We start from the raw sequence: 23,202 nt of genomic DNA on the forward strand, positions 1-23,202 counted from the left end.
AGCAGAGATGAAAACACAGCAAAGAGCTACCAATGAGACACAAGGACCCCTCAGCTGTAGAAACAGCAGCTTTGACTTATGACCTATAGGAAGGTAAGAAAACTTCAAACAGCAAAATCACTTGTTCCTATATCAGCAAGAGGCAGCCTAGTCCATGCACCCTAGCAAGGCTTCCGCAGCTAGACTGCCACACTTGACTCCCATCAACTGCCTCATATGTATGTTAGGCTGAAAAACAGTAGTCATGTCATGAGCTGTTATAACAGGCTGTTGCCTTCAGTGACTCCATTTTGCTTTATTCTTATTCCTCATTTCCAAGATTATCTAACTCAAGTTCCTGGGGATGCTGACTCTACACATAAATTTTAATCTTGTTCTAACATAAATATTCCCACTTCCCCCATAGACTTGGAACAGGGGAGTGTTCTTTCCTCCAAGTGACTGGCATCCTCAATAAATTCAGCTTTATTTTTTTTCCAATTATTGTTTCCTGGGGACTAATTTTCTATGTGGTAAGTGCCCAGATCTAAGTTTGGTAGCAATAAGAAAAACTAACAACAAATATATGGACAAACTACACACAAAGTAAACAGCAATCTCTTAGTTACTCAGTAGCCTTTTCAAAATAAACACAATTTAAAATCTGCATTTCTTCAGCATTCTCTGAGGTAGGCCTCTCCAGGGCTGCTGGACAAATTTTATAATTCTGTTTGTGAATACTATTGATTAATATTGTTAGGGCTTAGGCTGTGTTGAGATAGTTTCTGGGTAGTGGAAGATAGGACAGCTCACCTCCAGAGGGCAGTGTGGAGAAGCTATGTGGCTCAAAAGTCACTCAGACAGTGTGGTCTTGGCAAGCTACTTTACCTCTGAAATTTCATTGTCTCTCCTGCTAGTGATGTGCTAGATGTGTGAAAGAATGAATGTTATCAGAGACCATGCAGTTTAAGAAGTATGCCTTGGAACAGAGGCAGGGCCAAGATCACAGTTTGCAACAAGAAGCCCAGCTGAGCAAGGTTTTTACCATTTATTGAATGCCAGGTCCAGAGATGCATTCCAGTCAATTCCCAGGTAGAAGTTTATCTCAAGGACACACAAGGAAATGAGGACCTATGAACTCATAGAGAAGTCTTTACTCACAAGTAAACTTTGTTCTGGACATTACAACAATATTGAGCTACAACTTGGATTTTGGTCTCTTCTTCACGTAATGCTTTGCCCATCCCAGTTTGCGTTACTTTGTTCTCATATAAGTTGTACTTAGACTACCACACAGAAACAATCTTATGATTAGTTTGTCCCTCTAGACTCCATGTCCATGTGGAGTATCTCAAGCCAGCTCTTCTTCTGGGACACCAGTAAGTCTTTAAGCAACTCCTCCATCACTAGTCATTGTATCAGTTTCCCTCTCCTGGCTTTGCTCTCATTGCCCACAACATCCCAGAACCAATATTTAGGGCATCCTCAATAAATAGGGAGATACTGACCTTTCCTTTTGAGTTTGAGGGACCACTTACATGAACACAAGAACGCAGCAACTTCCTCTCAAATCCAAATGAATCTTTTAAGAAAACAAATATCTAGGACTCAGGAGATTGCTCAGTGGATAATGTGCTTGCTGTGATAGTATGAGGACTTGTGTTTAGATCCCCAGTACCCAGATTAAAAAAAATAAGTCAGATGCAGCAGTACTACCTTTAATTCCAGTCCTGAGGGACAGAGGCAAGTGGACTTCTTTGAGTATGAGGTTAGTCTGGTCTACGTTGAGTCCCAGGTCAGCTAGAACTAAATAGTGAGACCTTGTCTAAAAAAGTTTTTCTTATTATGAGTATATTTCTTTAACTGCAGTTTTAATTGAGGTCTTATATATTAGTTGTATAACTTTGCCAGTTTTGAATTACATAGTTACAAAACTCCATTGAGATCTGGTAATAAGGAATATATCTTCCCTGTGGCCTAGGAAGGTGTCTTTGGGTCATTGACCTTATTTATATAGATCAGATAGTTTTTAACTTCATAAAAAGGAAATTCCAGATACTGCCTTCCTCTGGCCTGGTGTCTTTGCTCCACATCACAGCATTAGATATGTTTTACAGAGGAGATAGGATCCCTTCTGTAATTTACCAACAGGAACAATGTTATACTAATTGTCATTGTCAATTTTTTTGTCCTGTCAAGGAGGAAGTCTACCTTTATCAGGGTAGCCAGAGACTCCTTCCAGGTTTTACAGAAACAAGAAGCCTCTGCTCACCACTTCTCAATGTCACACATTCGTCTCTGTGCCTCAGCAATGATGCTTGGGTTCAATGACTCCCAGATTCTTTACTTCCTGCTTCATACTCCTGTCATGAAAACTGGAAATGGGAGACACTATTCTATTTTTCCATTTTTTGTCTTTGTCCTCTAGACATTAGTAATGACAGCATAACCCCCTCCTCAGCCTAACCATTTTGTAAACTCCATGAAAAATATCAAATCATGTAAATCTCAGAGGCTGTCTGTTATATACTTTTATTAGATATGTCTGGGACATGACATAAACCACTTAGCTCAATTTGGAATTCTGCCGTATGTATTTGGAATCTTTACTTTAGAACAGTGCCAAGACATGGATCTAAGGCAATCTTGGGAATGGTAACAGAATCTATGTACCAATTAAGGCTTATAACACACCACTGTCATCTCTAGTGGGTCAGATCACATCTACAGCTCTGTGTGTAACAGGATATTATGTAAGGTTATTCTGATCACTCTGGAACCGACAACTACAATCTAAGGCTGAGGGCAAGAAGTGTTAAGTGCTTCGCCATTATAGAGGAAACCACTGACACTTGGGGTTAGACACCTTTCCTGGGCTTACTAAGAAGTGACAGAACCATCCCTGTGCTGTCTCATCAACTCTTTCTAATGTCCGTAGAAGCAGTCAATTAGTGGGAGGGCAAGATTAATTCATGTTCTTCCTCTCAGAGCCAGGTGGGACTCCAAGAGAGTCACATTAGAAATTGGGGTTTATAAGAGGAAAGGGCAGCCAGTCGGGTGAAAAGGGGTCTAAGGGGTGGAATTTGAAGTGTGTGTGTGTGTGAAGGGGTAGAGACAGGGTATGTATGAGGAAACAAAGAAATCTCAATACTTCATGTATACTAGGTTGCATGGCTACCAAACAAGGTGGCCAGGCTACAGTTGTATTATGGAGTCCACTATCAGAGACAGACAATATCATCACCCAAGAAATGGTGAGTTGGAAAAAGCCCAGTTTGAAGGAGATTTTGTGTATCTAATAGGTAGTCATGGGTGTCCTTACTAGCTCTGGGTCCTCTGAAGGAAGAACACAACAGTGTTCATCTTTCTGGGCATCTTTGCTAATACAGAAGGGCCTGTGGTAGGAACCAGCTCTGTAAAGAAATGTGTGTCCTTCTGGCCATATCCGCTTTCCTCATGGCTAGCCTATCCCTAGAAAGGATATGCACTGGAGGTCATCTTGAGGCAGACCTCAAACAGGGCTGAGGGTGGGGCTGGAGTTGGGACAGGAAAGGCAGAGCCCATACCTGCTTTAAGCACAGCCTTTCAGAATCTAATTGACTCTGAGGACCAATTGAACTTTATTCTAGAGAAAGAAAATAATTTCATATTGCAAATATTTTGTATTAGGAGGTTTAATAGTCACTGTCAATGAGCCAAAACTTTACTCAGTTACCCGATGTGTGCTTATGAATTGCTGAGCTGATGTGGCACAAACTTTATGCTGGGGACAACAGCAGGGATACAACTCTTGATTTATATATCCCCAACACACACACACACACACACACACACACACACACATTCACCACACACATTCACCACACACCACACCACACCAGAACCTTCTCAAAGTTACAGATATTATGTGTGGTGGTTTGAATAAGGATAGGCTCATATATTTGAATGCTTGATCACCAAGGAGTTGCACTATTTGAAAGAATTAGAAGGTGTGACCTTGTTGGAGTAGGTGTGGCCTAGTGACACACCTAGTGGTGTTGTGTGTGCTGAATGTGTGTGGTGAATGTGTGTGTGTGTGTGCTGTTTCTGTAGAGGTACCTGCGTAGTCAACCTTGCTGGATAACCTCATTTGAGGTAATTTCATTTATCAGAGAAGTTTAAATAATGGGTAAAAGCAAATGTAAAAGTTTACTGGAGTCCTTTCAGGCAGCTGCAGAGTCCTCTGCACATACGCAGCCTCCCCAGCTGCTTTGACAGCACAGACAAAAGGCCATTTAGGAACAGTGTCAAGCCCACTAATCCACCAAAACTGTTCAAATGCCCATCCCTTGGTATGGTAGTCTTTCCTCTCCCTCATTCTCCCTTTCCTCCGACTTTGCACTCAAAAGTTCTCCCTAGATGACTTTAGAGCTCACTTCTGGAAACTCTTAACAGACAACCCCTACAAGGTAGTTTCTTCTGTGGCTACCAAATCCTACTGTGTGTGTCTATACCATGCTGCATGACCACCACTGAGTTAGTCCCTGCCCTCTGGATTCTCAAAAGAGTCCTATATATGCCTTTTCCCCTGTGTTCACGTGATCATATATGAGCCCTCTGCAGCTCATGCCACTCTCCGGGGCCCTGGTCTGCAAGGTCTAAAGGACGTAAGGACATGACAATGGATATTCGTTTTCACCTTACCCACCCAATCTGTGGACACTCAGGTTGCTTTTCACACTGCACCTCACAGTAAAAAATATTATAAAAAAAACTCTCCCATATGTATTAGTCAGCGTTGTCTGTAACAAATAACCCCCTGATCCAGTGGCTTGTCACAATGGATATGGACCTCTTGTTCCTTTTCTTCATGGCTGTGATCCTGGCTTCATTTCTCTTATCTTCTCACTCACTGAGATGCTTGGCTTTAGTTTGCTAAAAAGAGGCTCACACCACCCATGCTGAGACCATAACTGGAAAAGACAGAGATCCTCGGTGTTTGTCTTCTAGTGGAATAGCTGCAGGATTGTGTATAGCCTGGAAGGCAGGCTGTAAGTCATTCCCCTCTATGAGGTACCAGGTATGTGTAAGTGCAGAGTGGTACAGAGGAAGATGTGCGTAGTTGTGAACAAAACAGTCAACCACACTGGTGTAACAAAACATATGCTTGTTTCTTTTTAATATTTCTAGCAATATAGACAGAACATTTTTATTTATTTCTCAAATCATAGGATTTTAAAAATATTTACATATCATCACTAAAAGGAAACTATTAAGATATCTGAAGGTGATACTCGAATCCTCCCCTTCTTCCAGAAACCTTTTTTCATCATGCGATAACAAAGCCAAACCACAAAGACTTCCGGTTCCCAGGTTGTCTGTTTCTTTCTTTGCTTCTTCTGTCGGCTGAGAAAAACAATATGGGATAGGGAAAAGCATTCTTGGTTCATTCAAGGGAGATATTTTTTCATATGAGAAGGAGTTTGTCTAACTCTTCTCCTTTGTAAATTAAATTGTTAAAGCTTTGATTAGAAGCTGACTTCACTTGGGGGCTCCTACTCACCAGAAGGACAATCTATCATCATTAGCACATCCAGGAAGAACAATACAAAGGAGTTTGGGGAAAACAAGGCTGAGAAAACAAGTGCCCTGCTGACAGCCTCTGTGTAGTATGTGCTGGGTTCCCGATGGCTTAGACTCTGTATGACCGTAACTGGGTAAGCCCACAGATCACAGACTCAAGGCCCTGCCAATCTAGAATTTTTATGTCAGCTCTTATACTCAGAGCCAGAATTTTCTCTGTAACTAATGCAATACATTCAAGGCTAGCAAGGTAAGAATAGAGGTATTTTGCCACATTTAAAAGTTAAAGTTTTCGGTCTTGATTTTATTTTTTCTATTTTTGATTTTTTTTAAATCTCTGAATTATATTTGTATCCAAAAATAAGGCAGTAGAAGTTAGTCTGTGACACCCTTCTTCTCACTCCATCTGTAATCTCTTTTTATATAGGCTTATCCTGCCTGTAATTAAGATATGTTCCTAGGGTAGGAATATAAATACAAAATAAGTACTTCTGTTCCATCCCTTTCTTTACCCACAAAACATACCCAGTGCTTTTTCTCTCCTGGGACTATGCAGGAGCTCACGCTTGGCTGTTTCAAACACACTTTTCTCTGGCCCACTGATGTTTGAAGTATGGAAGTTAGAAAATAAACACCATGGGGAAAGAAGGCAGGTGCAAAGGTTACGGGGCAGCAGGAAATAAGAGCAATGAAATAACACCAATTTACAACCAGACAGCAACCTTTCCTCAGTACTGAGGTTCTATGTGGTTCTAAACATATCCTCGCTGCTGACCCACATCTCCCCTGCCTTTCTGCTGCAGCCCCCTGTGTCTGATGGAGGGATTGGCTTTTCTCCACACTCTTGGTCACTCACTACCTCCAATCTTTGTTCTTCCTGAAAATATCAAACAAGAGTCTTTATTATTTTGGGATTAACCAGTGATGAGGCATATTTTATAACCTATAATTTTATAAATATTATGTAAAGAGTTGTGGCTTGAGAAACATGTAAACAATTGAGTGTGATATTGAAAAGATTTTCCATGTTGTCATCATAAAAATAACAAAGTAAAAATGTGCAAGGCAGTTATGTATAAAAGGATCAGGGGGCTCAAATAAAGTTCCCAATAAACTATTACAGTTCCCAGATTTTCCTAACCTAATAACGCCTTCATCATTAAATACAGGTGGGAGATGGAGCCAAAGACCAGGACATTTCTTTCCAAATGAAAAGGGCTCCTGCTCTCTTTCATCTTCATCTTCATCCAGAATCAACAATGCTTGTCTCATCCCCTTTCTCACTCAGTCCTGAAATCCTCACACCCTTCTTCATATTCATTCCAAGCTCATCTTGTTAGAAACAGGGAGAAACAGAGTGACGCTTGGCAAAATAGTATTACCACAAGAAAATAAGGCTCTTCCTAGAGGCAGAGAAGAGTTCACTGGAAAGCTGAAGAGTCTACCAGCATTTATTCTAGATGTTTCCTGAGCAAGTATTGTATGTACAAGAAGTGATGTAGTTCTGTCTTGGCATAATCGTAAGGTTCCTGGACACCTATTCGTCAATGTATCTTTGAGCAGTGGTTCTCAACTTTGGTAATCCTGGGACTCTTTAATACAGTTCCTCATGTTGTGGTGATCCCCAACCATAATTTCTTTTTGCTACTTCATAACTGTCATTTTGTTAGTTATAAATTGTAATATAAATATCTGCATTTTTTGATGGTCTTAGGCAACCCCTCTGAAAGGGCCTTCCAGGCCCCCAAGGGATTGAGACCCAAAGGTGTGAAATTCACTGGCTTTGAAGCTTGTTACCATATACAAACTGTTCCTTGTACCCTGATTAGAAAAAAAAAAAAATAAAGCAAACCACCCTTTGCTTTACAACCCAACTGAGACTTCTTGTTCCCCAGTGGAAGGGGTGTATGTTGAGCTCACTCGATCCGCTGTCTCTCTGTAGAAAACTGGGCACTGTTTGCAGAGACGTTTAGCAATGTGCTTTCTGAAGAATATGGAGAGATACCTTCGGAACTTCTCCCCAACAAAGGCATAGATGACAGGGTTGATGCAGCAGTGTGTCATTCCAAGAGTCTCTGTCACCTGCATGGCCTGGTCTAAGTGATTGGTAATCATACAGGTACTCAGTCCCAAGAATTCCTGGAAGGTATTCAGGAAGACAACAATGTTGTAGGGTGTCCAGAAGATAAAGTAGACAATCATGATGGCAAAGATGAGCCTCACAGCCCTGTGCCTCTTCTTCTCATTTCTACAACGAAACAGGGTGTGGAGGATTCCTGAGTAGCAGATGACCATGACAAGTAGGGGCAAGACCAGACTCAAGATATTCCTCATTATTGCATGAAAATTCTTCCATATTAATGGAAAATGAGGACCACAGGTGTAATGATCTTGACCTTGATGATCTTGATCTATTCTGAATTTAGTAAATATGATTCCTGGGAGAGAGGCCAGCATAGCCACCACCCAAGTAACTCCACTTGTCATCACCCCAAAGGTGACTGTCCTGGCTTTCAGAGCAAACACAGCATGGACAATAGCCAAGTACCGATCAATTGTCAAGAGGATAATGAAGAAGATTCCACCAAAATAACCAATGTGATAGAGGCCCGTGAGGAATTTACACATTATATTCCCAAAGACCCACTCATTTGCAGCATAGTGAGCCCAGAATGGGAGAGTGAGCAGGAAGAGCAGGTCAGAGATGGCCAGGTTGAACAGGTAGATGTCAGTCATGCTCTTCAGTTTCTTGCAGCTTATCAGAATGAGAATGACCAACATGTTCCCCACAAAACCAAAGATGAATACCAGAGAGTAGAGTGGGGGCAGGATCCTGGCACCCATCTGCTTCACGTTGTATTTATTACATGGCTCACCATTATCATAGTCATAAGGTGTGGTGACATCTTCATCAAGTCCTTGGAGACTTCTTGTAAACCGAGAATGAGATGTTGATAGTATGCTATGGATGATCTGAGGTAACATATCACTGTCTTCCATTTCCCTTGTTTCTGGAGACAGAGAACAAAATGATTACCTGTAACACAAATGTCAAATTCCATAATCCAAATAGGCTTGCCCTACTCAAAAAGCATCCCAGTCTTTAGTTTCTCCCTTATAGTCATCTCCTTGACACCATGTGCATATCACTTTCCTATTATTCCTCATAGCAGACACACCTTGTCAACTCTGCAACCATTTGCTTAATACCCTTGATATCCCCTAGAGAGCATGTTACTCATTGTAAGGCTACAAATGATGAATGTCTGCATTCACTACCTCCTCTGCATGTGGCAAACAGGAGTATGACGCATCACTGAGTGATAAGATGCAATTAGAGTCTGCTAGGAGGTTTCTATGGAGATTCTTACCCAAAAAAAGAGACACAAAAGAAACACTGCTGACTTTAACTTGTCTAGCAAAAGTGTGGTGCTTAGGTCTATAAACAAAAGACCTAGATATTGTACAGAAACCTTAAAGGGGGCTCACTTTCTGAATTCTTATTTGAGAAAGAAAATAACCCATTGTAAATTGCATCATCTATTCCTTGCAGCAGAAAGCATTCTAACAACTCTCTCAGCTCCTGCCTCCACATCCTCCCACACTTCATTTGACAAGGTGCAATGGCAGCCCAATGCTCAAATGCTTTATCTAATTCTCATTGAGCATTAATTTCTCTATTCAAAACCCCTTTGAAGTCTGGAGATGACTTAGCACTCCCTGCTCTTGTAGAGAACTCAATTTGGTTTCCTGCACCCTCAACAGAGAGTTGATAAAAACCTGTGATTCCAGTTCTAGGAGATCTATCACCTTCTGACATCCATGGGTACCTCTACATACTTAATTCACATAAACTGAAGTACACTCACATGCTTACACAAAATAAATAGACAGATAAATCTTTAAAAAAGGAAAAGAAAAGAAAAATTTCTTTTTAAGCTTCTAGGACGATATTCCTAACTGACTACTCATTAACATTTTTTGGGACATCTCATTGCCTACTCCATGAAAGTTCTCAGGACACTATATTTACTTGGCTTTTGCTCCCTTTTACCATTTGTCTCTTTATTCTTGCTCAAAAATTCTTCAATTCATATTGGCTAAATTAAGTCAGCTAATCTCAGGATTTTGATTTTCCTTCATGCTAAAGTTTTTCAAGGCTCTGTGTTTAAGTTCCACCTTTTCCAAAACTTCAGTTTAATTTTTCACTATCTATGGTATCTTTTGATGAATTTGTCCACACATTTGTTTAGCATCTACTATAACTTATACATGAGGGGACACACACATACACTGCTATACATGTTTGGAGGCCAGAGGACATTCTGTACTTTCCCTCCTGTAAGAACTGCAGGGATTTGAATTCAGGTTATTAGGTTTGTACAGCAAGTACTTTGACACAATAAATATCTAGCTGACTAAATTGTGAGGTCTTTATCTTAGTTATTATCATTTATTACATCGTGTAAGAAGCAAACTCTGGTATTACTCCAAATCATTCCTCTTAAGAAAATTAAGAGTTGTCCTTCAGAACCAAATAGATTGGGTTCAGATCTGATAGATGACTCAGCAGGTAAGAGCACCTACTGTTCTTGCAGATGATTTGAGTTCAGTCCCTAACACCCATGACAGATCCAATGCCCTCCTCTGGTCACGGCAGGTTGCTGAATTCATATAGCTCTCACGAACACACACACACACACACACACACACACACACACAAATTGATCTCAAAAATTAAAAAAATCCTGCCTCTAACATAAAAGCTGTATAATTTAAAGTCAAGTATCTGTTTTCCTGTATAGAAACTAAGTGGATGTGAAGTCCACTAGAGATGAGGACTTGGCACAGCTTGTGCTACAGACAAATGTTCCATGTTAGTATTATAGCATATGAATTCTATCCTATATACTTGTCAAATTCATCCTCTCTGCCCTTTATAAACTGTGGGTTTCTTGTATCATCCACCACTCACTTCATATTGACCTTTCCTTCACTTGTATATAGGTCACCACTCTCATTCTGTGTGCACCACAATTAACATTGCATATGCACCCCTCAGCCTGAAACCCCAGTAGCCACATGACTTGGATGTGGTGGGACTTCATAGTTGTGGATCTGCTCACTAGGGAAACTTGTGTCTCAGTTTCATCTCCAGTCATTTGTCACATTCCCAGTCCTGTGAACAGCTACAATCAACTTCTCTCAATGTCCTCCAAACTCACCATTTCCTTCATGCCTTGGTGAGTCATATATGTGTCCCTAAAATGGCTTCTTTTCATCCTACCTCCTACTCAAATGCCCCTTCTCTTGTGAAGCCTAATTTGCACCTACTGACAAATCACTCTAGTCTTGTGAAATCTAAGTAAGCACTTATGCTGTCTCTTGTATACTGTGCATCCTTCTGGGGTTAAGGAGTGGCAATGTTTTTAATCTTCAACTCTTATAATCTCATCTGGCTAAAAGAGTTACCAGTAAATGCTCAATGAATGAGTGCACAAAGGTCTATGATAGTTATAAAATTAAAAGATGTAATACCATTAAATCTTGATTGTTAAGAATACATTTTCCTGATATTGATAATAAATATGTTTTTACCTACCTATATAGCACAGCATTTTCCCATCCCTTCATTGATTGCCACATTTTACAAGCTTGCATTTCACATCACCGAGCCATATCACTAGACTACAAAAACTAAATGAGATCTCTGATGAAAGTCAAGAAAAAAATGTGCGTGCCTGAATAATCACAGTGCAGTAAGTCCTGGTCTGTTCCTGAAGTTCCAGCTGTTATGGAAAATTCTAGGCAGTTCATATAACCCCATGACATGTAGCCAGCACCTAGTTCCTACTTTATCAAACAACCAACAAAGTAACTGAAAGGTGCTCCTGTTTATCACTTTGGGCCTCAAAACCTAGCACCCAGGGCTGTAGGGAAGCTGCCTCTCAGAAGAGAGAGAGAGAGGGAGGGAGGGAGGAAGGGAGAGAGAGAAATATAGAGAGAAATTTACTTTTCAGCCTGTGTGACCCTCATGAGATGAGATAAAAGGCATATTTAAAAGTTTAAAAGGAATATTTTGGTTCTGAACTTGAACTATTCCATATATGGGCTAGAGGAAAAAGATTTCATGATAGAAAGTTCTAGAAGTGCAACCTTCCGCATGCTAAGAGGGACAGAGTATGCCCGTGGGTGCCTAGAAGATGACCAGGCAGAGTGCTTTTCCTCCCTGTGTCTCCTTTTCATCACCTGATCCCAAAAGGATGGTCTCATCCAGCAACACCCTCATTTCCTCACTACTACCAGGATCATTCTAGCATTTCTTAACGTATGTTACAGCCTCTCTTCTACCTGAATCTTGGTCATTGTCTCCACATGCATAGGCTGTACAGCCTCTCAGGCTTCTCTCTGGCACCCAGCACCTCAAGCTTGCAGGTGCCTGAGCTTAACATTCATAAAGTCATGGAAAAATAACAACTCACCAGGGATGACTTCTTGGTAGTACTGGTATCTCAGGCTTCTCAGCAACGAAAACCTCAGATCTAGAGGTAGAAACTTGGTGTGCAGAAGTAGGAAATAAAGTTTCCTGCAGAGAGAGAAGGCGGAGATAGAAGGGAAAGTGATGGTGAAGATTTAAAGAAAAAAACATCAAAGATTCACAGTTCTTCTTTTCCAGCTAGGAGCATTGTATACTGGGCTGAGGTCTCCACAGGATTAATTTTGAAATCTTGCTTATGCAATTTTGAGTGTGAGTCAGCCACTCCCTGTCCCCCTGCTTCAGTGTGTTTCAACTCTAGGCTTCTTTGTCTCACACACCTTTCATAACTTATTCACTCTTCGTTCTCCTCTCTCTGAAAACTAGCATGACCCAATAGCAATAAAACCTTTTACTCCCAGGGAATAAATGTTAATGAGGCCATTGATCATAATGGAGGGAATGCAATGAGATTTCACTGAGACTTGTGTGTTGCTTTCAGAGTATTTTGAATTAGAATCTGGTTATAAATTTTACTTAAATGAATCTTTTTAATAAAGGAGATTGCTTATTAATCTTTTGTGTTAAGGATCTTCTTAGCAAGAGGATTGCTAATTATTATTGTAGGTCATCTTCCTCTGAAAGAGGCTTTGTCTAAAACAAAATCTGCATTGGAAGCACCTACTTAGAATGTTCCTAATGTTCTGCAAGCATGGACAGTTACCTGAGCTGGCCACTGGAATTCTGCAGAATCAACAGACGTGGCAATCAGGATCTCCTAAGCATTGATTTCCCTAACAGTCAAACTTGAATTATAAGAGATCTGAGGTTTTGGATGGGTAAATGAATCCAAAATAGTTCATGGATCATCTGGTTACAGTGGATGTTCAGCAAGTGACAAGCAAAAGCACCAATGCCCTATTGAGAGTAGTGTATTGATGGGTGCCACCACTGTAAGAGGGAAGCTTTGTGCAGACCAAGAGTCCTCTCCAGATTTCAGGAAGTTGGCAATCATGTGCATAAGATATAGGGTTTTTTTTTTTTAAACAAAAAAGTCTTCAGTTTTTCTTAGAAAACTTTCTTTTCTTGTTCTACAATCAAGACCCTTGTTTAGGACCATTTTTTACTTCCTTCATCATACTATATAGATCAATGATTCTAGTCATGGCATTTTGAAAACAAGGAAAACCACAGTGTTAGATAGACAAAAATGATCTGACTGTAGTGACTAGAAAGACAAGTAGGATCAGAAGAACCAAAACCCAAAAAGGCCACAATGAAAGCTACTACCCCTGTGTTTTTCAGAAGGCTCATGTTTACCCCAGGTCATGATTCTGCCATATTTGTTGGCACATTGTGGGTGGTGAATAGCAGCAGATTCAGAAAGCTCTCTGCCCTACCTCTATTTGTCTTAAAGCAGAACGTACAATTTTTAAAGGCAAAAGGTACCCACCTACTCTAGAGAGAAATGGCTAACCACTGAAGACAACTTTAGATCTTTATCAACCTGGAAATTATACTAGCAGAATCAACACTCACAGACTTTACTGACTAGTCTTTTGCTACCATTTTCAACTGTCCCACGGGTTTCCATCCACAGAGATGCAAATTCCTCTTTTCTTTGTTTTACTACTTCTTTAAACTTTTACTATACATTGTTGAAGATTCTATATAAGTAGAAATCCAAAGCCACAAGTTTGAGAAGTACTCATTCCCTCCAAATATTACATATATTTCTTTTTTCACCGTTGTTAATTTGTCATTTGATACACAAGTATATTCCTACTTAGAAATTTCCAGGGTTGAGGAAAGAATTCTGCTTTCCTCCTTAGAGCGTGGAGAATCAAAAACAAAGCAAAATAAAACCACGACCTGAGCTCTAACATTCAGAGCTAAAAACCAGTGCTAGAATTTGGTAAAATAGGATAGAAGAAAGACCTCAACTGCCTGCTCCCACTTTTTGATCCTCTACCTGCCTCCCACTGCGTAGATTCTACAAGACAAAAGAGTAGTGGGAAGTAAATATGTCCACTGAAAGACCAAAGTGGAACTTGGGGAACCACAAAACTGTTCTTGCCACCTTTACCTTATTTATGCCATGTAAATAATTAGAAATTTGAAAATCTGTATTTTAAAATCTTTATGTGGATAAGAAAAACAGAAAGGATGTTTTTGTGTGAGTTTGAGAACTCTATAACTATCTGCCAGCAATGAGTTCCTGTTTTTCAGGATTTTCAGTGAGGAAAATGAATGTTGTGTGACCTTTGAGGTACATCACCAGCTGCATAGCTGTGGTGTACCTGCTAGCTAAGCAGGATCCCAGTGAAGACAGTGTGCTGCTTCAGACTGCCTGGAGAAGGATGGGAGTCATCTCAACTCTTCTGCAAACCAATAAAATGAAAATCATTTGTGTTCCCCAAATGCTGTAAGAAGACTAACACTGGATATGAGATGCTTAAAATCATTTCATCACTCTGAAGTTTATGCTCTCTCAAGAGATTTTACAAGATTCATTTGAACAGCAGTGGGGATTAAACAACTCAAACTGCAAGTTAAGTTGATATCAAAACCTATCTCTGTGCCATTTATGTATAACAAGACACAACCAAATGAAAATGTGGGAATAGCATGTCTGAAGTGGTGATGGCAGAACAAGAAAGGTTTATTAATGGTCTGAAGACATTCTGATGGTGTGTCCTTTGTAACTTCCTAACTCTTCTGTGATGGGTTTGTTCAGTTGCTACTTTAAAAGTACACTCTTGCCTCTTCTCATCACAGATGCTTTGGGTTCACTGTGGTTTCTATGGTTTATATACTTCCTCTGTTCTACTAAAATAAACTAGTGAGTTTTAGGATTTTACACCTTCACTTTAGTCACACATGATCTGAACAAATACAATACATACAAATAAAGCAGTCACATTGCCATTTTCTTTGGTCTTATCTTCATAACAAAATACCCATGATTTCCACTGCTTCTGTGCCAAATAATAATGTAAGACAACAAGGCTTAGAATGTCACAACAAGAAAGACCAGCAATTCCTGATTTGTGTAAAGGATATATCAAGGATTAGAGATCAGGTATGAATTTCTCTCCCCTTTTCTAAGATCATGAAAAGTATTCAGATGATTAAAGAACAGACAAAACTATAGAATCAAAAATAGAAATAAGGGGTTGGGAAGATTGTTCAGCAGGTGAGAACATATGCTAAGTAAGTGTAAGGCTCTGGATTTGAATTTCCAGCCCATAAGCCAGTCATAGTCATGCAAGCCTAGCACAATGGGGCTTGGTGACTAAAGGATTGCTAGGGATTGCTGGCTGCCATCCTAGCTCCAGGTTCAGTGCAAGACCCTGTCCCAAGGGAATAATGTAGATGGGGGAGACACCTTATATCTTCCTTTGGCTTCCATGTGCAGACACACACACACACAGTAATAAACATCCACATCCACATGCATGCATGTACCAAACATGCACACACACACACACACACACACACACAGCAGAAAAAATAAAAAGATCATCCAAGTAATAATTAAATTTTAATAAAAGGTAGCAAATTGGATGTTTCTATTTCTTTTTTTTTTTTGGATGTTTCTATTTCTTTCATTCAAATAAACTTTGAGAAAAAAAGATGTAAAGTCAGAAACTTTACTTTTTACTTTCAAATGAAAACACAACTCAGTCAAGTTACTTAAGAAGACTTGAGCACACCAGTGTTAAGGAGTTAATCCCTTGTCCCTCTGTAGATCAGATGCTCTATGCTGTCTGGAGCTCAGTATAGATATGTTAGTGGTAACCTGCCATTAGGAAAAAGACCTGGTGGTAATATGGCATAGCATACTCTTTGGTAGACATTTATCAAAATAACTCTAACCTGGCAACAGCCGGTTGGAAGGGAAAGGATAACATTTATATATCCTGATGAGTAGAAGTGTCATGAAAGTGAATACCATTAGGGTCTGGTTTTATGCTCCAAACTGTAGCTTATGGCATGCCGTGGAAGGGCCATGATAGCAAGCATCAAAAAATCCAGAATGCATTCTTTGTGGGCACAGTTGCACAAGAAAAAAAAAAAAAAACCCTCAGACCTGGATGTGGCAGAGATTCTGATTCAGGGTAGGCAGCAGGTAATGGAAATAAGAAATAGACTCTGGCTAACCACAGCTAGTTGAAGTCCTACCCAAATAATATTGGTTTTGCAGGAACCATAAACATGTGGTAGGGAGAGGAACAAGAATGTGGACTACAACTCATTTGTAGTGCAGCTCGGGCATGTATCACTATTTCAGAAGCAATACATTTTGAAAACAAAAGTTTATCTTAAAACATCAACGAAATGAAAAACCTTTATCTGTATCACTAAGAGAGAAGAGAAGATAGAGAAGATGCACATAAGTAAAATCAGATGAAGGTGGAGTCAACTTTAAGAATGAAAAAACTGTGGCTCATGCCTTTAATACTAGCACTTGAGAGGCAAAGGAAGGCAGATCTCTGTGATTTCAAGCCCAGCCTGGGTACAGGATAGCCAGGGCTGCTACAGAGACAACCCTGTCTCAGAGAGAGAGACAGAAAGAGAGAGAGAGAGAGAGAGAGAGAGAGAGAGAGAGAGAGAGAGAAGGGGTGGGGAGCAAAACAACAAAACCAGAAGGATATAAAAATGCATTCAAATAATGTTAGTATTTTGGGCTACTTCCATCTGCCCTATTTCCTCTCAGCTCAAAGGCTTTATTTTGCTAGTATTGTTTAGATGGTAAGACTGTGTGTGTGTGTGTGTGTGTGTGTGTGTGTGTGTGTGTGTGCATGCATACATACTTTAGTACTCTCTGTCTTTTCTACTAAGAGAGCTAACGTTTTTCCTATGTTATAAATTATTCAAAAACATAATTTTGGTGGCTATCTATTGGTCATTATCCTCAGAATATTGTGGCAGACAGACACAAAAGCATCTCAGACTTTTTTTTTTTTTGTCAGATCTGGCTTCACTGTCAAGAAATTTTTTCTATTCATAGAATATTGCCACCAGTTCTCACTTTATTACCCAAGACATTGGGAAATGTGGCAGTACCTGAGAGCTTTTTATAAAAAATTATTTTCTTCTTTGGTCAGCAACTTGGTCAATATCTATTTACCTGATTTTAAAGTCTGGTTGATTAAGATTTTTCATTAAATTACCTCTCCTGTTTGTAGTAGCTTTGTGCTTACCTTTGCTATCTGATAATATGATGAAAGATTTACAGTTCACTGAAATTATTAACAAATATTCCTGGGAACAGCATGTGTGAATTCATTCATCAAACACAGGGAAAACCTAAAGTGTTTCGAGACTCTGCCAATGAAATACAAAGATGCATGACATGATATATATGTCCTGAAGGGAATGACATGGTGAATGTCTGGAGAAGTGTTAACATAAAGCAACGTAAGACAATGTCCACAAATGTAGACACCTGTGCTTTGTGCTCAGAGGAAGGAGAACTCCTAATGATGTTTTTTATTAAATCCTTGATAAAAGAAAGAAGATTTGATGTGAGCTTTGATAGATTTAAATCTGAGGAGATGATCAAGGAAAAGAAATGGCCAACACAAAAGTAAAGAGGGAAACGGAGGGAGGAGATAATTCATGAGTTCACCCAAGCCTCCAGAGCCAGAGACTCTTGGGATGAAGCAATCTGTGTCTTAACAAAACACAAATTCTTCTCAGGTGATTCTGATGTACGCTGAGACTTGAAAACCACTGGTCTGGAAAAGCAAAGCTTCTCAAAAAAAAAAAAAAAAAAAGATGTCCTGTGTAGTCAAAAGCATCAGGTAGTTCAGAACTGCCTCCTGTTGCCATGGATGACCAAATGTAATGTATGTGGGCTTGGTAGGCAGAGCCTCAAACCAAACAGGACACATTATGATTCAGCTCTGTTAGATCCAGTTGATTATGGTCCTAGGAAAAAAACACCATCTCTTTGAGATTCAGTTTCCTAACCAACACGATCATATATAAATACCTAAACAGTAGGAATACTTAATATTATTTCTTCATCTGTACAATTAATTATACATTTGACTTAGCATCATGTGCTTCTAAAAATTACTCTGGGAAGATACACTAGTTGCACTGTTTTATAGGGGAGGTTAGTTTGTTTGCTTTTTTCCTAGAAATTATGTGCCTTGGGGTAATTATGACAGAAGCAGTTGCAATTCTGGTCCTGTTGTCTTTAGTTCTGCCTTCCCAGTAATGTTACTTTCCTGGAACCTCATTTTGGAGCCCTTAAAAAGCATACCAAAGCCTAATTTTTTATTCTGAAAGATTTTGTGTGGGCTATTTGCCAAAATTATATATAATTTTTGTAAATTGTGAAATACATTTATCATACATGCTATATGTAATGAATAAAATATCACAGTGCACAAAAATCCTCAAGTGAGCTTTTTAAGACTGACCAATAACTTCAGAGTTTCTGATTTCAAAGGTTTGGAATGTGGCTGAAAATGAGCAATCTTGATAAGCTGTCAGTCAAGTCTTCTGCTTTGGTACCTTCTCTGAGAATCACAGGCTTAGATGTAAACCTGATACTAAGCACAGTTCGCAGTGTGCCGGGAACTTAACCAGGTCCTCTGGAGGAGCAGCAAGTTCAATATAAATAATCAATCATCTCGATAGAAGACTCCATCAAAAAGTGCATAAGACAGTTATTAGACAAGGATATTTCCAGTCTTATCTCTAACCCAGGGAAGGCTTCAGAGGTCATCAAACCCAATGTCAGTCTCTGAGATGGAAGGCAGGGAGGCAAAAACAAAGATTCATTTCTGCTCTTATACAAAATTTCTACTTTTAAAAGTTCTTTTAATAGAGAAATTATACTACTCTCCCATGAAGGATACTTGAATTCTCTTTTGGAAAATTGTAGAGAATTATTTTTCTCTGAGCTGCTACTCGTGGACCTTTTCCACCTTGTTTCTTGGTGGGATACTCAGGGAAGAGGGATAGACATTTGTAAAACAATTCAATTTCTATTCCTCTTTTTCTATAACATTGTCTTCCTCTTTTGGTTTCTCACTCTTGAGCCCTGTGTTCTGTGAAATGTTTCAGTTCCCTCTCTGTATTTTTGGACCAATTTTCTCTCTTTCAACAGATGTGTCTTGGGCCCTTTTTACTTGACTCCTTAAGATCAAGACTCCAGGGGAAGATTTTATGAGAAGATACACAAAATAGGGCCTTTATTTTAAAACCTCTGATTTAAGGTGCTACTTTATGCTTTATATATTTGTTTGGAGTTTTTGTTTAACTTATAATCAAGGCTGGGGTTTGTTGGGAAGTTATTCATTGGCATAAAGACAAAGTCATTTCCTTTTGTTTTGCTCAATTTTGATTATTTTTTGCCTATTCTATACCACTGTTCATTTTGATTCATTATTTTGTCATTTTAATAGCTATCAAAATTTTAAACTATGTGCTGCATGCATATCTACACAATGTACCTGCCACAATTTTTATCCTCCTTTTTTTTCTTTCTGTTCTCTTAACAGTGTTTCTAGTTAATAAAAAATCTTGTTTTTTTCCAAACTTCTGAAATTCTTCTACTTTAATAATGTAAAAAACATAGCTAAATGTGGTGGTTCATCTGTATAAAATGTAGAATCCCACCTTTAATTCTAGCATGCAGGAGGCAGATGCAGGTGGATCTCTGTGAGTTCCAGGTTAGCTTCCTCTACCTAGCAGTTTCAGACCAGTCATGGTTATAAAGTGAAATTCTATCTTAAAAAAATGTAAATATTTAAAAAATTCTTTTCAGACGACAGAAAAGACTGGGAATAAGGTAAGAATGTACATTTTTACCAACACTACTTAATATAGTACTGAAAGTTCCCATCAGAGAAATAAGACTAGAAAAATTTACTTAAAGAGGTCTGAATAAATTGTTCCATTAAGTGCTTGCAACACAATCACGAGGACCTAAGTTTAGTCCCCAGAGCCAACAGAAGAGGAAAATGGCTAGGCATGATCGTCTTTGCTTATAATCCCAGTTCTAGGTAGGTAGATATCAGCAGATTCTTGCAACTCACTGGCCAACCAACCTAGCCAAATTGGTGACTTCTAGACCAGTGAGATACCCTGATTGTAAAACCAGGGTGCACATTGTCTATGAAGTAACAACTGAAGTTGACCTCTGGCCTCCGTATGCACTGTATACCTATGCATTTGAATTGATACCCACACACATGTACATACACATAAAAAAGAAATGCATAAAAGGCACTGAAGTTAGAAGAAAGTAAGATAATCTCTGCTTATGGATTGTATGATCTTTCATGTAGAGTCCATAGCAAAAAGAAAAGTCTCTTAGAGATGATAAATTAATTTGACAGTGTTACAAAACACACAGTCATGCAAAATGACTTGCAATATATGTATAAACAATACAAAGTCAAAAAAGAAAACTTAAATATAATACAACTTATAATCATACCACAAAGAGTAAAATACTTAGAAATAAATGTAATCAAGGAAGATAAAAAGTCATATACTACATACTCCCAAAGTTGTTGAAAGAAATTAAAAGACACTATCCAAAATGAAAATATCCTGTTTGTGGATTGCAAGACTTAATACTATTAATACTATTTATGAGATGTTGCTCTGGCCTTGCCTCAGCTCTCCAGTCCTTGTGATTGGCTTTAAGAGGAAATGATTTCTTAGATATGATACCAAGAGAACAAGTAACAAATAAAAAAGACAAACTGACTAACTCTCAATTTAAGCCTTTTTGCATCATATTACACTATCACATACAATTGGTAAGGAAGTAAAATATAAAATATATTTAAGAATTCCTACAACTCAACAAGAACAATAAGTATTGTTGAAAATAAATATTATACAGTATATTGTATTCACAATTTCCCTTCCTTCATCCCTAGGTCCTTCATATATCCACACCCATCAAACACCATGACTTCTTTCTCTCTATTTAGAAAACAAATAGGCAAAAAATAAAAAAACAAAAAGCAACAATAAAACAGACTTTTTAAAAAGAAAGGAAAATATTTTTAAATTAAATAATGAAAAGCATATGTGAGCACACACGTGTGTGTGTGTGTGTGATACGTGCACACACACACTGTAAAAACATAATAACACAAAATGAAATCATAATATATGAGCAAAAACCAGTAAGATAAAAAAAAATACATAAGCAAGGCAACACGAGACAAAAAGTCTACAATGCTACCTATTTTTGATTTGGTCACTACTACTGGCCTTACATGTGACTTATATACCCTGGGAGACTCCATTGGAGATGACTAATTTCTTCTTTGCAAGTGGTTGCAAATTAAAGTTAGCTTCTTGGTTAAGGAGGTGAACTTGTGTCTACTTCATTCTCTCAGTGCTGGCTTAGACTTGTCCATGCTGTCAGTCTCTGTGAGTTCACATGGGCATCAGTCCTACTATGTCTTGAAGACTCTGTTTACTGGTGTCTCCATCCCGCTGGCTCTTAGAATCTTTCTGCTTCCCCTTCTGCGTAGTTTCCTAAACCCTGGTATCTTTGTCAAAAATCAGATGTCGATAGATGTGTGAACTCATGTCTAGGTCTTCAATTATTTCCATTCATCAATTTGTCTATTTTTGTGCTTGTACTATAATGTTTTACTACTATAAGTCTGTAGTACAACTTGAAATCAGGGGTAGTGATATCTTCAGCAGTTCTTTTATTATTAAGGATTGTTTTAACTATCCAGTTTTTTCAAGTGTGTGTGTTACCATAAACAGTCTTTCAATTTATGTGAGGAATTTTGTTATCATTTTGATGGGCGTTTCATTGAATCTGTAGATTGATGTCTTAGTCACTGTTCTCCAAAGTACCAAAACTTATAGAATGAGTCTCTATATGTAAGTATAGAAAGGGGAATTATTAGAATGATTATAGGCTGTGGTTCAGTTAGTCCAAAAATGACTGCCTATATATGGAAGGTCCAAGAATCCAGTAACTGTTCAGTCCTTGAGGCTGGATGTCTTCAGTATATACCAAAATCCCAAGGTAAATTCTAACATCAGTGCAGGAATGTTGCTGGAGAGGTAAGAGCAAGAGCAAAAGTGTCCTTCTTTCTTGTACTATATAGTGGAATAATCACACAGAAACTAGAGCAGTCTGGAAACTAGAGAGCAGTCTCCGGCTACAATATTCTCTTGGTGATGTTTTTCTCTTTAATGGATATGTAGTGTTCTGTCCATCTCTTCTGATAGATTTGGTTTGAAGTTTATTTTGTCAGGTATTAAAACATCTACACCTGTTTTCATCTTTGGGCCATTTGGTTGAAATACCTTTTCTATGCTTTTACCCTCAAATTATATCTATCTATTCTTCAGGGTAAGGTGTGTTTTTTGCATGCAGCAGAAAGATGGATCCTGTCTTCTGTACATAATCTGTGTCTTCTTATTGGAGAAGCGAGACCATTAATATTAAGAGTTATCAATGTTAGTATTTAATGAATCTTGTTATTTTGCTCTTATATTATGGGCTTTCTCCCACTCTTTTGGTTTACTATTCTGAGATTACTTATTCCTTGTGCTTTTTTTTTTTGGGTGTGTCTAACCTCTTCAGACTGCTGCTTATTTTTTCTAGCGCCTTCTGTAAAGCTGGATTTGGAGATAAATAATGCTTACATTTGGCTTTATCATGGCATATTTTTCTTTCTCCATATATTGTGATAGTTGTGCTGGGTATAGTAGCCTGGGCTGGCATCAGTGGTCTTTTAGGGTTTATAGAACATTTGTCCAGGCCCTTCCGGCTTTTATAATTTCCATTGAGAAGCCAGGTGTTATTCCAACAGGTCTGCATATATGTGGTACTTGATCTGTCCCCTTTGCAGCTCTTAATGATTTTTCTCATGTTCTGCGCCTTTAATGTTTTGATTATAGGTCATGAGAAATAAGAATAAAATAAGAATAGTACTTTAAAAACTCGTATATAAAATGGGTAAAGACCATTGCCTTTTCTATTTCTCTGAACGAGAAAATGACCAAGAAGCACATGACAAAATGTCCCCTATTGGGGCTGGAGAGATGACTCAACAGTTAAGAGCATTGACTGTTCTTCCAAAGGACCTGGATTCAATTCCCAGCACCCAAATGAAAGTTCATAATTGCCTGTAGCTCCAGTTTCAGGGGATTCAACACTTTCACATAGACAT

At 38.7% G+C, this 23,202-nt stretch overlaps 1 protein-coding gene across 2 annotated transcripts in view; it reads right to left on the minus strand.

Annotated features, from left to right (window-relative positions):
- Nucleotides 1-5,110: 5,110 nt before the first annotated feature.
- Nucleotides 5,111-23,202, minus strand: part of Ccr2 (C-C motif chemokine receptor 2) — a 32,457-nt gene continuing 14,365 nt past the window's right edge. Inside the window, exons 2-3 of one of the 2 annotated variants that reach the window (XM_048423883.3) lie at nucleotides 12,024-12,127; nucleotides 5,111-8,552 (exon numbers count right to left, since the gene is read on the minus strand). In XM_048423883.3, the coding sequence (XP_048279840.3) occupies nucleotides 7,405-8,552; nucleotides 12,024-12,127 (1,252 nt within the window). In that variant the 3' untranslated portion in view covers nucleotides 5,111-7,404. Of the gene's footprint in view, nucleotides 8,579-12,023; nucleotides 12,260-23,202 lie in introns of those variants that run through there. The other variant, XM_048423884.3, reaches the window with a different exon arrangement.

This window comes from Myodes glareolus, chromosome 4 (genome assembly GCF_982192425.1).
Source record: "Myodes glareolus chromosome 4, mMyoGla1.1, whole genome shotgun sequence".
Lineage (NCBI taxonomy): Eukaryota > Metazoa > Chordata > Mammalia > Rodentia > Cricetidae > Myodes > Myodes glareolus.